General features: G+C 51.8%; 5 protein-coding genes across 5 annotated transcripts; 2 read left to right on the top strand and 3 right to left on the bottom strand.

The window, feature by feature from the left end:
- Positions 1–381: 381 nt before the first annotated feature.
- On the bottom strand, positions 382–4,509 carry HMPREF1120_07163 (adenosinetriphosphatase). Its single transcript, XM_009161378.1, has 2 exons — positions 4,314–4,509; positions 382–4,263 (listed from the first exon to the last, which is right to left on the bottom strand). Exons 1-2 carry the CDS (start codon positions 4,335–4,337, stop codon positions 568–570), a joined length of 3,720 nt encoding a protein of 1,239 aa, XP_009159626.1. The 5' UTR covers positions 4,338–4,509; the 3' UTR covers positions 382–567.
- Positions 4,510–4,684: 175 nt separating this feature from the next.
- Positions 4,685–7,281, bottom strand: HMPREF1120_07164 (uncharacterized protein). The gene is made up of 2 exons (XM_009161379.1): positions 6,918–7,281; positions 4,685–6,868 (listed from the first exon to the last, which is right to left on the bottom strand). Exons 1-2 carry the CDS (start codon positions 7,039–7,041, stop codon positions 4,809–4,811), a joined length of 2,184 nt encoding a protein of 727 aa, XP_009159627.1. The 5' UTR covers positions 7,042–7,281; the 3' UTR covers positions 4,685–4,808.
- A 338-nt stretch (positions 7,282–7,619) lies between these two features.
- On the top strand, positions 7,620–8,349 carry HMPREF1120_07165 (ADP-ribosylation factor-like protein 1; the record flags this gene model as incomplete). Its single annotated transcript, XM_009161380.1, has 5 exons — positions 7,620–7,697; positions 7,749–7,787; positions 7,835–7,881; positions 7,931–8,159; positions 8,215–8,349. The coding sequence occupies 5 exons, from the start codon at positions 7,620–7,622 to the stop codon at positions 8,347–8,349; spliced, it is 528 nt and encodes a 175-aa protein (XP_009159628.1).
- A 1,265-nt stretch (positions 8,350–9,614) lies between these two features.
- HMPREF1120_07166 (thimet oligopeptidase) lies at positions 9,615–11,871 on the top strand (the record flags this gene model as incomplete). Its single annotated transcript, XM_009161381.1, has 2 exons — positions 9,615–11,550; positions 11,627–11,871. The coding sequence occupies 2 exons, from the start codon at positions 9,615–9,617 to the stop codon at positions 11,869–11,871; spliced, it is 2,181 nt and encodes a 726-aa protein (XP_009159629.1).
- An 847-nt stretch (positions 11,872–12,718) lies between these two features.
- HMPREF1120_07167 (retrograde regulation protein 2) lies at positions 12,719–14,591 on the bottom strand (the record flags this gene model as incomplete). Its single annotated transcript, XM_009161382.1, has 3 exons — positions 12,719–12,946; positions 13,022–13,861; positions 14,004–14,591. The coding sequence occupies 3 exons, from the start codon at positions 14,589–14,591 to the stop codon at positions 12,719–12,721; spliced, it is 1,656 nt and encodes a 551-aa protein (XP_009159630.1).
- Between the last annotated feature and the right edge of the window lie 646 nt (positions 14,592–15,237).

Genomic DNA, 15,237 nt, shown 5'->3' on the forward strand with positions numbered 1-15,237 from the left:
CTCGAGGACTTTGTGAGATGAAGTTTTTTGCCTCTTTCATCAAAAGTGACTATCCAAGATCTCCCTCGTTGCTGGTGTGCTTGATGTGAAAGTTGGGCTTCAAGCACGGGGACTCCCTACTATCGATGCGCGAGGACTTGATGCCTGTCAGCCGGGATGTGGTTTCACATGCGTCGGCTGCTCACAAGTGGGGGTCTATTTTGGCGCAGGTCAATTGTCCAGAGGCTTATCAGACACCTTTACCACCTGCTTCCTGGGTCATAGGTACGGGGAGATATGAGAATATCTGAAACAGCCCTCGAAAGACAGAAAACTATGAGTACAAAGGTAGATAGACATCTGCCTTGTTGCTATGCGCACGAAAGCAAACCAGATTCATGATGGTACGACTATAGGTATTGAGTCCAACTTTTATTGTTTTGGTCAGGTATCATGGCAGATATATACTACAAGAATTTATACATGTGTATGTAGTTGGCGCGTACCCATCCTCCCCACCAGCAGAAACACGCTGCTTATCTCACTGGTCCTGTTTGCCCCGACGCGGAGGAACTAGATCTGTTACAATCATTCAAGATTCTGTGGCGGAGATGCGGTCGATGGCCTGTTTCCTCGCTGGCTCATCATGGATGCTAGTGCCGCCAATGTTTGGTCGGCAAGAACGTCCGAGTTGTGTGCATCACCAGTATTAGGACGGGCGACACGGGCACGAGGCCGAGGCCCAGAGCCAGAACCAGAACCAGAATCAGCCGGGTTGCCAGTGGTGGTTTCTGAGTCTTCCATATCGTCACCACCAGCGTCGTCGTCGCTGTCGTCGTCTTCCTCTTCGATGGGCTGGTTGTCGCGAGCGAGGTTCATTTCTTCGACCCGCCTAGCTTCGGCCTCGAGATTCTCGATGCGTTTTTGATCTCGAAAAGCCCGCCAGTAGGCATCATCTTCATTGAGCATGTTGACAATGGCATCAACCAGGACTTTGCGAAGAGTATCGTTGAGCAGAACCCGGGATGAAGGAGGACGGCGCTGGTTGTCCTTCTCCTCCTCCACCACATTCTTCTTGCTCGATGGCGAGTCCCGACCCAGCCTCCTGCTGCCGGTCCTGCTATCCTTTGGGATTCGTGAAAGATCGAGAAATCCAAGTTCCTCCCACGCAAGGGCGACAAATCGGCCAATGGTCTTCCTCAACTCCACCAGGATGCGCGCGCTATGCTCCGCTAGGACGGGAGGTGTGCCTTCCTCGGCATTCAGTCGCAGACGAAGCCAGTCGTTGATCTTGACGATGCGCGGGCTCGTCAGGGAGACGGTGCGGCTGAACAGCACGGCCATCAACGGCGTGACCATGGACGTCTGCACGAGCCAGACGCTCTTGGGGTTCGAGTCGGCCACGTACTCCTTCCACGAATACGCGAGCAGCCGCCCGTCCGATCTGTACTTGCGGGTCATCCGGCTCTGCCTCCTGGTAGGCTTTTCGTTCACGCTGTCGCGAGGCACCAGTCCCGCAACATCCGGATTGTCCAAACTCCATAACCTTTTCGACGGTCTCCGTTCCCGCCACGCCGCCAGCTCCGGAGTAATGGTGTTCAGTGCCAGAGCTTTCACCAGGACCATGTTGTCACGGTTCGAGTTCATCGCGGGTGGCAAAAGCTCGAACACTGTGTGTCCGGCTTCCGGACCGGGTAAGAAACCGACATCTGCCAATATGTCATGCACGGCGCTGCTGGCAAGCATCATATCCAGGTACACGTGGTGTCTGACGGGCCGTCTTTGCTGGAGGTCTTTCATGAGATCAACGTCTCCGGCCCGATAAGCTGCGTGGTATTCTCGAAATGCTTCAATCAAGGACACCAAATCGCTTTCGTAATCTGACGCCAGGCGCTGCTTCATTTCCACAAGCTGTCGCGTTGTAAAGTCTGAATGCGAGATCAGCGAATCCGTGGAACTGTGACATGCCAAAATCAACATGGGTTCCAGACACCCGAACAATGCTCCAAGGAAAATGCCTTTGGCAGCCGCTGGGTGTAGAGCAAAGCGAGAGAGTAGAAGGCCTAGGTTTGTGATTTTTTCATCTTCAACCGTCAGGGCATGCAGACTCTGAAGGTCCTTTATGGCGCTTTCAACGGCCTCGCCCGGAGGTGGCTCGATCGTCTCACGCAGGAACTCCCGCACGTCCACCTGCTGCGGATGAGCCTTGAGCTGCAGGACGACGTTGACCAAGTCAGACACGGCGATGGCGGGACGGCGCATCGCTATGAATGACTCCTGTCGTTCTTTAGTGAAAAGCGCGTAGTAGTGCCCATTTCGAACTCGTCCGGCACGGCCACGTCTCTGAATCACGCTTGTCTTGCTGATCCAGTCATATGGCAAGCTCCGCTGCCGTGTAAGCGGATCGAAGTTTTGAGTCCGTAGCAATCCGCTATCCACGACATAAACCACCTCAGGCAGAGTGACGGAAGTCTCGGCAATGTTTGTAGCCAGAATGATCCGTCTGCATCCTGGGCTCAGCGGTTGGAATACCTCGTCGTTGGAGTCGCGTAACCGAGAATGAAGTTTGAAGATTTTGAACCGAGCGGTGTCCGTGAAGTTGACGCCGAGTGGTCTGAGGCTGGTTAGGAGATGATATATCTCGTCAATATCTGCTCTCCCAGGCAGAAAGACTAATATATCACCCTGCGGCTTACCGTGTGCTAGGTGTGCTATCACCGCTGTTGCCAGGCCGACATAGCCACGGTCTATCTCTGAAGAAGCACCTTCCGTGGCATCCGCGACTGTCGACTGGTCAGGTTGACTATTGTGTTCAGACTGTGGACCTCGGGATTGCTTCTTCACAAACTGCATTTCGTTCCGGATATAATCGGCACTGGAGATTTCGGCCTTCTTCCCCTGGAGGAGAGCATGCATGGTGGGGTCGAGATCGTCTCCTTTGGTAAGCTCCGACAATATCTCGGGCAAATAATGCATTTGGACATGGTGCGTGGAGCCTTCAACCTTGAAACTCTCTGCAGTAAGGGCGATTCCGGCGTCCGTCGGTTGCCTGAAATAGTCGAGAAACATGCTTGGGTCAATTGTTGCACTCATCAGAATGATCTTGGGGAATCTTTCGCCAGCAGCTTTCCTGCGCTGCACTGCCTTGCGAAGAATTGCCAGTACCAAGTCAATTTGGACGTCTCTCTCGTGGACTTCATCAATGATGATGTGCGAATGAGATTGCAGTGTCCCCCACTCATCCGCAACCAAGCGGTTCAGCAGGATGCCAGTTGTACAGTAGGTAATGCTCCCTTGTTGCCGCGGAAGCCAGTTCTCGTTGCGTATATGGTAGCCAACAGAGTCCTTCAACATCTCTCCACGTTCATACGCCACCCTTCGAGCGGTCGACGTGGCAGCGATCCGGCGTGGTTGGGTGCACAAAATACTTGTGGATGGTCCCTGATTACTGGAGACCCTGTCGTCAAGGATGATCTGTGGTATTTGCGTCGTCTTTCCGGAGCCCGTCTTGGACAAGACGATAGTAACGTCACAGCTCTTAATGAGCTCCAACAACCTTGGTCGGACTTTCTCAGACATCAAGGGCAGCTTGTGCCTCGAAGCAAGCATCGCCTGCATCTTCTCGGTTCGCCGGCTCTCGGCAAGGTCTGATTTCATCTTTGCAGCAAGCACATGGTTGTGGCGCAAGATATCTCCCGCCCATGTAGGCTCGGCCTTTGCCGAATAAGCGGTGGGCACAACCTCCTCGTCGGTCAGTCCATGTTCCCGGGCGAGACGTATTGCATCCACCGCACTGAGGAGATTTGCTGCTGGAAGAGTGAGGTCAAAATGTTTGCGCTTTTTGGGAACGTTAGACGCCACGTTCGCACCATCTCCGTCGGCTATTTGCCCGCCATCTGCGGCGGTTTCTTCAGCATCATGTCCAGAATCTTCAGCTTCAAAGTGGAAATTCTCCTCATTCTGTGCGCAGGGACCGGTTACGTGTGTAGGTACCGCCTCATGTGGTTTCTCGACATGGGTAGACGCGGTCTTTTCTTCATTCTGTTGGAGCTCTTTCCGAAGTGTTGAAGTGTAATATCTCTTATATACCACTGGAACGTAGCGACTGGCAGATACACGCCTCCTCGAACTTGGGCGGAGATATCCATTTGATCCCACAGTATCGGCTTCAGACGGGCGGACGAACTTTAGCCTGCCTTGATGGACACTTCTGACTTGTGGACATTGGAATATTGCCCGACCAGTTTCTTGACGGACAAGCGGCAGCAGCTTGTGCGGTAGCCTCTGGATCCTTGTTAGTGATCATGTTCCAATAAGATTTACAGTAAACGTACTTGATTGAAAGACCGAACCCGCATGCTGGACGGTTGAGGCACTCATCTTTGCGACATGTGCAGCGGTATAAGGTGTTCAAGGTAATAGGGAGGAAGATAAATGGGCGGGGTCCTCGAGAGTCCTATCTATGGTTTATTATGACCACTTCAATTGCCGCTGCTTAGAATACAATTGTAGTAGAAAGATGCAATTCGATGATCAACTTGAAGTTGGAGAATCATTTTCTGGGGATTCCGTTCAAGCCAATGACGAAAGGCGAGGCTACAGTATATCACATGATTTCAGCCTTGCAGGATCTCTGAGGCTACGATTAGACAAGGCTCTGGCATGAAACCAGCTACATTACAATCGTCGCAACCAACGAAAGGATTGTGGGCTGGATATGGAAGTCAAATACCTCCTGCTACGTGCTTCTGCAGACATCAAAATAGCACTGAGTGTATTGATTTTACATCATGGTCATAACACGACTGCTCAAATCAACCTTGTGGAGCTCACCAAGCCCACATCAGTTTGTGAGCCAGCACTCGGTCTCCCAGTCTCTCATACAGAAACCCGTTGATCCAGCTGTCGTTGGTGCGGCTCATACGGCCGAACACAGCCCCACCTTTCCATACAACAACCTGCGGATCAAGTTCCCGAGGCGGACGTCCGATAAGGATGTCTTTGCCATAGTCAGGTTGCTCGCCTTTGAGTGTGTCCTCAAGATACTGAGCCAGGCCTGGGATGATACTCGTGCCACCAATGACCATGATGCCGCTTAGAAGATCGCTGGTCTTTTGCGGAGAGCCACGTGCCGCATGTGTTACGGAAGCCAGGACGGCTTTATGGAGTGGATAGATTGGAAGTAGATCATCACGTCTCTCGATACTCACCGGTTCTTCCTCCGGCTCCTCCTCGGCTTTTGGTTTCTCGTCCTTCTGAGGCACAACACCATTGTCGTCAGGCTGAGGCGTCCCGTCGAGATTGCGTGCTGGGGAGCTCGCTGTCGATGGCTGAGGTGTGGCATCCATTTCCTTGATATTGCTGAAAGACGGGCGGCGGGAGCCATTGACAGCTTCCTCTTTCACGCCGTTAGCGAGACCGTTGGGCTTCGCGTTAGACTTGGTCGTGGAACTCAAAACCTCCTCAGGTGCGATTATAGTCAGGATCTCTGCTTGTGCGGATGAGCTTGGGTCATTCGGCTTGCCATCGTAGATGTCGTATGACTTGTCCACCAGTTTGCGACGACCGTCCAATTTTCCACTATGATCGAAAATCTCTGGCTTGAATAATCCTATTGGCGCCAGTATCACCTCGTCGTAGATTTTGAACGTGTATTTTCTGGTATCCTGACCTGGAGCTCGGAGGTGAAAGTCATAAAGTTGGACCGAGATATCGGCTTCGTTCATAGTGCAGAATTTCTGCTTGAGCTCTTCGGCAAGCTGGAAATCATACCGACGGTTGACGTTGATTTCCGAATAAGGAAAGTGATTGTAGATGATCATCTTGACAAAGGCGTCGGTGATATCACGTCCCCCATATTTCAGGTTGACCCGCGAGTTATCGATGACCATTCCATCCTCAACGCAGGCTATGGAGGTTTTCTGAGCGCCAATGTCCACAATGCAACATGTCGTGAATCCTGCTCCAAATGAAGCCGCAAGGCTCTCTTGGATAAAACAAACTTTTGCGAACCCAAACTCGGTAATAGCCATGTTTAGTAGGCTTGAGACATATGTTCTCTCGTAGTAATCCGGGATGACAATGACACTGCTGTATTGACTCCAATCGGCACGCGTTCGGATTTTGATATCCAGTTGAGATTTGATGGCATCCTCGATAATGATTCGTATGTCCTCCCACAACAGTCGCTTCGAATCGTAGTCGCGTTCATTGATCCATCCTAGGCGAATGGGCCAGTACAATTTGTACCTGGGCGTCGACTGGTCCGGGATGCGAAGGGCAGCTTTACCGGTGATGTAAGCAGGAGCACCCTTTTCTCCTCCTGATGTATCTGTCCATTCGATCCGCATCGTATCGTTGTGCTCTGTAATCGTCTCGTAGGTGCTTCTTCGATTGTAACTGGTGACCATATCCCGTGACTGTGGCAACACCTTTCTCTTGTTCATTCTCATCCTCATTTTGAGTTCGTTCGACATGCCAGAGAACTTTTTGGCAAAGTCCTCGCCAAACCGTTTTTCCGGTTCAGGCGGTGGCAGTCCATTGTCCAGCTTGGCGCGTTTAGGAGCTGGTTCTCCGTCTCCTTCCTCGCTTTCCGAAAGGGGCGCGCGGCGGGCAATGACCATAGGGACGGTTTTAGGGAGCGCATCGCTCGCAAGTCCTACGCGGAGATTTTGCGATCCAATGTGAATCACGATGGTCTTTGTGCCGCTGGACGCTTCGTCTTCGGCGCCTTCCTCGCCTTCTTCCATTTCAATGTCGCCGTCCGGACCCACGGCTTTCCCTTGGGCCAATGCTCTGTCCCTGTCTCTTGCCTGTTTGATCATCTTGATCCGAGCCTCTTCCTGCTGCGACCGAAAAGCCAAGATCTGTTCGTCTCGTTTCAAGTAGTCTGCGGACCGTTAGTCTGAGTCCATATTGCCCACATCGCCAGTGCATACCTGTGTAGTAGTTCTTCTGGTTGATGGCCATGATTTGAGGCCAGGACGTCAACTCCATGTTGTTGTCCGTCCTCTCCAGGCCCTCCTCCCTGAGGAGAGCCTTTCCACTCTTCTTGCCAACCATTTTGCTGACTGTGGAACTCAGAGATGGCTCAGTGACGAGATCACAAGCTGGACAAATCGCGCATGAACCGTTTCATGCGCCGTAGGGTGGTTATTCAGTTGGGCATTCGGCGTGCTGCATGAGTCGTGAAATAGACGCGGGTTCGGGAGGAATTCTTTTGAGGTTCGTAGTGAGACATGCTTTTCAGGTTAAAGTGAGTGAAGGGGCTGGTTCCCAACTGCTTGCAACTCTAATTACCGCGACAAATAAACTGGTGAACTGAGATGGATGTCAACGCCATAAACCGGCGAGATATCAGATGCTCACGTGACATGGTGTTTCCTTGAAGCGTCGGTGACATCTGGTTTAACAATCAACGACTTGAACAACAACAACCAGCCCTCAACCTTACTCTCTTCCCGAATTATTTACCCGTTCTATTGACAATTCAGGGCCACAAACTCTAGATTGAGCCATTTCACCCTTGTGATCGCCTATCACGCTGCTGGAGGTCGAGCTCTCTACGTCTGGCGGTATGAATTTCTGACCGCTCTCCACCGTATCAGCCACTGCCTCCAACCTGTTTTGCGTCTGTTACGATGGGAGGCTCTATATCTAAATACTTTTCCAACCTGATTTGGGGGAAGAAGGATATCCGAATATTGATATTGGGCCTTGTAAGCCTTCTTGATCCGGCAAACCTCTTGAAAACTAACTGAACCACTCAGGATAATGCCGGCAAGACAACACTTCTGTACAGATTAAAGGTATGTTTCTATGCAAGTCAAGCAACTATACGTGCTTATCTAGTCAGATTGGTGAAGTGGTAACTACGATACCAACGATCGGATTCAACGTTGAGTGAGTCCTCCAAGACCTCTACCAGAAGTCTTGCTGATAAATAACCAAGATCTGTCCAATACGGCAATCTCAATTTTGATGTCTGGGACTTGGGTGGACAGACGTCCATCCGGCCTTATTGGAGATCATATTATGCCAACACTGCCGCGGTCATCTTTGTGATCGACTCGACGGATATTGAAAGACTAGAAATTGCGGCCGACGAATTAAGGTCAATGTTGAACGAAGACGAGCTGAAAGATGCGGCGTTATTAGTCTTTGCAAACAAACAAGATCAGGTATGTTCAGTCTTGACGAACACGTAGGAGACTTTCCACTCACTGTGCTGGGCAGCCTGGGGCCCAAGGTGCTGGCGAGATATCAGAAGCCTTGAAGCTGGGTGAGCTGAGAGATCGCAATTGGAGTATTGTTGCCTGTTCAGTGATCGATGGCAAAGGAATAAACGAGGGCATGGATTGGCTGTCGTAAGTGTGCTTACCGCAAACGCCCAGTGCAGTCCGCTAACGAGACGAAGGCAAACGGTGCAATCCGAATCATGATGACTACGCTATGTCCCCGTGCGCAAACTGGGCTATTTGGTTCAGGCTTTATCTGAGCTTTTTCTGTCGTGACCAGCCGAAGGCTTTTGCTCACTTCGTATGGCAATTTCTCGCCACGTCGGTGGAACAATCATGGTGTTCTCACACACCTCGACCAGCAGTCTCAACCCAACATCCTCACAGGCAGCGCCTTGTTTGCCTGGCGGAGTTTGATAACTGTGCTTGTAATGTGCAACACGCCTGGAGCCGATGAGACAGTCCAGAAGGGATGTTGTCTGGCATGCGTTCGCACACTGATGACGACTAAGAGGCTGGGGCCTGCAAGGGGAATGCTGTGGGCTACTATTTGGGAGATGTGGGAGGATCTTGAGACAAGAAATGGAGAATGCGTGCCAACGTTGGTGCGAGCAGTCAATTGCCTCGGTGGACGACTCCAATGAGTCAGGGAATGCTGTGGAGAACAGGAGATGCTGATATACGGTACGCTGGCACACGAGAGCTTAACGCAGCAAAAGAATTCATGCGGTCAAGTCCTTGGTCCCCCTGGCCGGGTATCCAATGATTGGGAGAGTGTAGAAATCCACGTCGTACGGGCAGGACTCCGTCCATACGGCACTGGTTGATTCCAAGCAGGAAGGCGGCCTAGTATTCACTTCCCAGGTATACGCAGAGATCAAGCCCTAGATACCATTGATAACTGTCATATGTTTGTGGAAGATCGTGGGAAGGACAATGTATTGCAGTATAGTAGTAGTAGCATTGTGTTATAGGTGCTATTTCGCTAGTATTCGCCGAATCGACAACGCGGATCTCGGCTTCTTGCGTTGTACGGGTCACAACTACAAACCATCAATTATTTGATTACCGACACACAGCACTCAAGCACACGGTCTGTTTTCCATGAGAGCTTGACAAGCTTGTTTTCAAAGGCAACGGAGGTTATCAACCATCAACGTTTGTACAGTCCATCCGTCCATGCCCTAGAAGGCGGCACCTGTCATCTATATCAATCTGGCTCGCCCAAAGTCAGTCCTCGTCCTTCTCTCCTCCCTCGCTCTCTTCTCTGTCGTCTGCCTCGTCATCCTGGCTCCCTTCCGCGCCCCCAGCCGGTTAGGTTCTATCCTGAACCAAATTCGACCGTTGAGGCCAGCAACATCTACCATCAGTCCGTTCAGACCGGTGACGACCTCCTCCATGGCGGGCGACACATTTCGCAAGCCTCCTCAGGCACCCCCGCTATTCACGGCCACGCCAGAGTCGGTGATTGAAGATACCAAGAAATTGTTGGATACTTCCAGAAAGATCACAGATGATATCGTGGCGTCGGTCCAAGCAAAAGATGCCAGCTTCCACAACGTCCTTCTGCCCATGGCTCACGACGAGAACAAACAGTCCCTGAAGGCACATATTCTCGGGTTCTATCAGTCTGTGTCTACGGATCAATCACTGCGGGATGCATCGACCGAGGCCGAAAAGCTCATGGATGACTTCAGCATTGAGGCGGCCATGCGGGAAGATGTGTTCAAACTGGTGGATGCTGCCTTGAAGAGAGGGGACAAATTGGACCCGGAGTCGCAGAGGCTGCTGGAGAAGGAACACAAGGGGTTTGTGCGGAATGGGTTGAACATCCCAGCAGGGCCCAAGAGGGACCGGTTTAAGGAGATCAAAAAGAGACTGAGCTCCCTGAGCATTGCCTTCTCCAAGAACCTCAACGAAGAGAATGGTGGTCTATGGTTCACCGCGGAAGAACTGAACGGCGTACCCGAGGACGTCATCTCATTGTTGAAGAAGGAAGGCGACAAATACTGGCTGACGTTTAAGTATCCCGACCTGTTTCCGACCCTCAAGTACGCCACCAACAGTGCCACCCGCCAAAAGGTCTTTATCGCCAACGAAAACAAGTGTAATCAGAACGTCCCATTGTTTCGAGAAGCCATACTACTGCGGGATGAAGCCGCTCGTTTGCTGGGATATCCCAACCACGCTGCGTTCAGGATCGAGGACAAGATGGCTAAGACGCCGGAGACGGTCGACGATTTCTTGGGCGACCTTCGCAATAGGTTGAGCCAGGGCGGATTGGATGAGATAGAAACTTTGAAGGCGCTGAAGAAGTCTGACCTGGAGTCGCGGAATGAGAAGTTTGACGGACGATACTACCTGTGGGATCATCGGTTTTATGACCGGATGATGGAAGAAAAGGACTACCAGCTCGACCAACAGTTGATCTCTGAGTACTTCCCGCTGCAGACCACGATCAAGGGCATGCTAGAGATCTTTGAACAACTGTTTGGATTGGAGTTTGTCGAGGTGGTGGGCGAGGACCGCGACGCCATCTCCGCTTCCGGCAAAGGCTCCGACATTGTCTGGCATGACGAAGTTCAGGTCTTCAGTGTCTGGGACGACGAGGGCGAAGGAAGCGGGTTCGTGGGTTATCTCTATCTGGATCTCTTCCCGCGGACCGGCAAATATGGACACGCGGCCAATTTCAATCTTCAACCGGGCTTCATCACCGAGAACGGCACCAGAAGATACCCGGCCACGGCGCTTGTTTGCAATTTCTCCAAGCCTACGGCCAAGAAACCGAGTCTGCTGAAGCACGATGAAGTGACCACCCTGTTCCACGAGTTGGGTCACGGCATCCACGATCTCGTGGCCCGCACCACATACTCACGGTTCCACGGCACCAACACGGTCCGGGATTTTGTGGAAGCCCCGAGCCAGATGCTGGAGAACTGGTGCTGGACGCCGTCTCAGCTGAAATCCTTGAGCAGACACTATTCGACCCTGTCACCAGACTACTACAGCTCGTGGAGAGAAGCCCAAGGCATAGATGCCACCAGCAAGAAGCCCGAGGAACGCATCCCAGATGATCTCATTGAGAAGTTGATCAAGACCAAGAACCTGAACGGAGCTCTGTTCAACCTTCGGCAGCTCCACTTTGGCATCTTCGACATGACCATCCATGAAGCCAAGGATCACGAGAGCCTCGAGGCCATGAACATCTCCGAGACTTACAACTACCTTAGGAAGGATATCAGTAAGATCGACGGCCCAGAGGCTCTGGGTCAAGGTTACGGCTGGGGTAACGGTCAAGCCACCTTTGGTCATTTGATGGGTGGTTATGATGCCGGTGAGTTTTATTTGTTTGACAGATACCGAAAAGAGTGAGAGGGCTTCATGCTAACGTTCCTTTTTCTTTTGTACAGGCTACTATGGCTACCTGAGTTCGCAAGTTTACTCGACCGACATGTTCTACTCGGTCTTCAAGAAGAATCCGATGGATCCCAAGGAGGGTCGACGGTACCGCTACACGGTTCTCGAAAAGGGCGGGAGCCAGGACGAGATGAAGACTCTGATTGAGTTCCTCGGCAGAGAGCCCAAGACGGACGCCTTCTACGAGGAGCTCGGTCTTACCAAGGGCACGCAGTCGGGAGCCACGACTGCCAGCTAGAGCCTAGTTGGACTCAGCACACCCTGGTCGTCCTTTCTTTCCCCCTTGAGGTAGGTTTGGGTTGGGAGGCTCCAGCAGCTATTGTTTCTCGGTCATGTCTCCTGCGGGCAATTGGTCTCTCACCATCACAATACGACATTACGTTGTACATATTACATTACTTTGCAGTGACTGGTTCAGTATCTGGCTTCGCTCGTGAGCGAGACTAGACTTGTGATGCCGGAGCATTGCATGCAGTGGGTGGATAGGCTTGGGACCTGCAGCCTGTGTCTGAATTACAAAAGAACGGAGGAAGGGGAAGGGGAGACAGGTCACAGATAAAGACCAGATAGATGTACTAGTATGTAAAGGTGCTGCTACTGCTAGAATATGACATCGGTTTCACGACCACCAGCTGGGCCCTTTTGCGATCCAATCGTTCAAAGACCTTTTGACTTGATGACTCCGAGCGTGGCGTGGCGTTGACCTGTATTCGGTGTGTAGGTAAGTACTGGTAGTATTATAACGCCTGTCTACTACATAAAGGAAAACCTTGAAACTTGAAGCCGACCCATTGATACGAGGGTTAGAGGTGCTACCTAGTACCTGTGTAGTAGAGGCACTACCTAGTAAGGTAGGTACTGCACGACTTACACTTCCACGTAAATTCCCATAGTCACTGGAAGCCCAGGGTGATCTTGGACCATAAATGAGAAGCCGGGGCTCTAATGACATTCTATCCATCTACCTATAGGTATATTCTCCTCTTATATTGTATTGCTTTTGTATCTTTCACCAGTCCAGTCATCTAGATTTCTTCCCCCGTTTGTACTGTATGAAATTGTTCTTGTTCCGTAGGGTTGCCTTCTTAATGAGCAAATCGGAAGGTGAGCAACTTATTCCCGCGATCGGTGGTGGTGGCCAGATAAGTCCTTTGCTCCTCGGGCGTCATGGAGTTCCACTTGCGGTCGCGGACCTTGTTTCTCCAGACATAGAAGAATTTGGCAAATATAAACAGAAGAATGTTGTATGCGCAGATGATGATGAGTACTTTGTACCCTCGACGATAGAGGGGTTTGTCGTCGTTTCGGAAAATCTATCAATGTTAACGAGGGGTTCAAACAGACGAAAAAGCAGACCGAGTTAAACTTGATGGGAAAATAGAACTCACATTCGATCCGATGATACTGCTCGCCTGAACAAACATGTTATACAGCGCCGAGGCGACAGTACGCGTGCGCACGGAGCCAGCGTTGCGACTGGTGATGGCGACATGGATGGCATGGACGTAGGGGGCTCCCACCAGCAATGTGGCAAGAGTATACTTGACCCATCTGGAGGCGTCCGGGGACAGAAACTCCGAGACAATGAGTAGAGGCAAGACCCAGAATTGGCTGACCAGGCCCATGAGGAACCGTTGGCCGACCTTCTCCGACAGCCAGGTGAAGAACAACAAATTGATGATGAAGAGCACGTAGGACGGGATGGTCAACATGTTGACCTCGAACCGACCGAACGACTGCTTTAGGATCAGCGACAGATACTGCGTGATCGGCTGGTTGGGGATCAAAAACGACAGGCCGATCAGGTAGATGGGCCACATCTCCCAGTCGCACAGGGCATACCACAGCAGTTTCGGGGTAACTGCTTGTCGGTTGTGCATGTCGCCCTTGGACGGGTCGTCGCGCAGGATCCGGTTGACCATGATCTTTTCCTGTCGCTCCGTGAACCAGCCGTTCTTGCCCCGGAACCGTGATGCCGTTTGGCACGGCGACGGCGGCATGTAAAAGTATGTCGCGACGCCGATCAGACCCGTCAGTGTCCCCTCGAGCGCAAACAGCCATCGCCATCCGGCCATGCCGTTCACACCGCGCATCGTCAGGATCGCGGCCGCGAGGAATGCGCCCACGATGCTGGTCGCTTGATACGATGTCCAGAACCAGGCGAGCCGTGCGGGGAGCTCTTTGCCGGTGTACCAGTATGATAGGTATAGGATGTTGTCGGGTATGAACTGGTGTTTTGTCAGTTATCAGTCTCGAGACTATGTCTGTCTGAGGATGCAGAAAGAACAACGAGAGCCAGGCATAGGCCGAGGGGAGATTGAAAGAAAAGAAAGGGCGTGTAGAGGACGCGATGAGGGACCAAAAACTTACTCCTCCTTCAATCAATCCTAACAAGGCTCGACAGGCATAAAAGGATGATCTTCCGTTGAGAAAGGCTTGGAAACTAGCCACGAGACTCCAGGAAACCATCTGGATAGGAATCCACCTGTCGGGTCCTAGTTTCTTCGATATCAATTGCGACGGCAGTTCCGCCGCCAGGAAGCACAGATAAAAAATGGTCTGGCCGTAGTTGTAATCGTTGGTGTTGATGTGGAGGTCGTCCAGCATATTGTCCGTCAGAGCTTGTACAATGTTGGCACGATCGAGCTGGAGCGCAAAAAACGTGAGGCAGACCCATGTGCATATCCTGAGGTCGATCTTCCTCACGAGCTGTTTCTCTTCAATGGGATCCCATTGAAATTGAGGGTCCCATCGATGCCGGCCTTCGTACTTGTCGATGGGAACATAAATGTCTTCGCCAGGAACCCGAAGAAACGTCTTATCCCCAGAAATAAAGCTGCTGTTGCTAGAGGCGACACCGTTCTCGAGAGAGCTGGCAACGGTTGGCACCGCTTCTTTGTCTCTCTTGAGCTCCGACTCTAGGTCACGCGAGCTACCTGTCGACCTGGGCGTGGCCATCCTGGGTCTGGACTAGGGTTGGTTTCTCTGCTGTATGCACCCAAGCGGCGATGATGTTAATTGGAAGGCAGCCTGGAGGTCAACGTCCGGTAGAATCTCGCAACTCGGTAGAGATTCTCGTCCTCGCCCTACCTTTAGATATATCTTTCGGCCTCTGCAACATGGCCCTTGTTGCAGGGCTGTCTTTCCTTCTGTTACATTCATGATGACGTGCTCTTCTCTGCGTTTCCAGCCGCCGAGATAAAAAGATATGAGCATGGCGTGCTTCTTGAGATCCCCAGCTGGCAATTCTCGATGCAAGGGTAAGAGATCTGCCGGCCCGGAGGGTGTAACCCGAGTTTTCCTCGAAGAACACTCGCCCAATTAACGATCTCAATAGTAACGATCTCAGGGGCCGCCGAGCTCGCCATCGTCCGCGGTGGCAATGCCGTTGTACTGTCAGGAGAACAAGATTGTCTGATCGTCGGCGCTATGGCGGAATGGATCCTTCATGGCGACGACGTTTCGCCCAATGTCGACATAGTCTCGCGGGACTCCGTCCCAACCAAAACACGTTAGGGACAGCAAGCTTGGGGGCGCCGTTATTGGCAGACATGATTATCAGATGGCCTGTCCGTCGACCCAAGGGTCTGATGGAGACGACGAT

Source organism: Exophiala dermatitidis (assembly GCF_000230625.1).
Source record: "Exophiala dermatitidis NIH/UT8656 unplaced genomic scaffold supercont1.6, whole genome shotgun sequence".
Taxonomy (NCBI): Eukaryota; Fungi; Ascomycota; class Eurotiomycetes; order Chaetothyriales; family Herpotrichiellaceae; genus Exophiala; species Exophiala dermatitidis.

Bases quoted from the DNA above. Each gene is read 5' to 3' on its own strand.
- HMPREF1120_07163 (XM_009161378.1), bottom strand. From the start codon at position 4,337: ATGCGGGTTCGGTCTTTCAATCAA. The intron at 4,264-4,313 runs GTACGTTTACTG...ACAAGGATCCAG, and splicing joins GGGTTCGGTCTTTCAATCAA to AGGCTACCGCACAAGCTGCT.
- HMPREF1120_07164 (XM_009161379.1), bottom strand. From the start codon at position 7,041: ATGGTTGGCAAGAAGAGTGGAAAGGCTCTCCTCAGGGAGGAGGGCCTG. The intron at 6,869-6,917 runs GTATGCACTGGC...AACGGTCCGCAG, and splicing joins CCAGAAGAACTACTACACAG to ACTACTTGAAACGAGACGAA.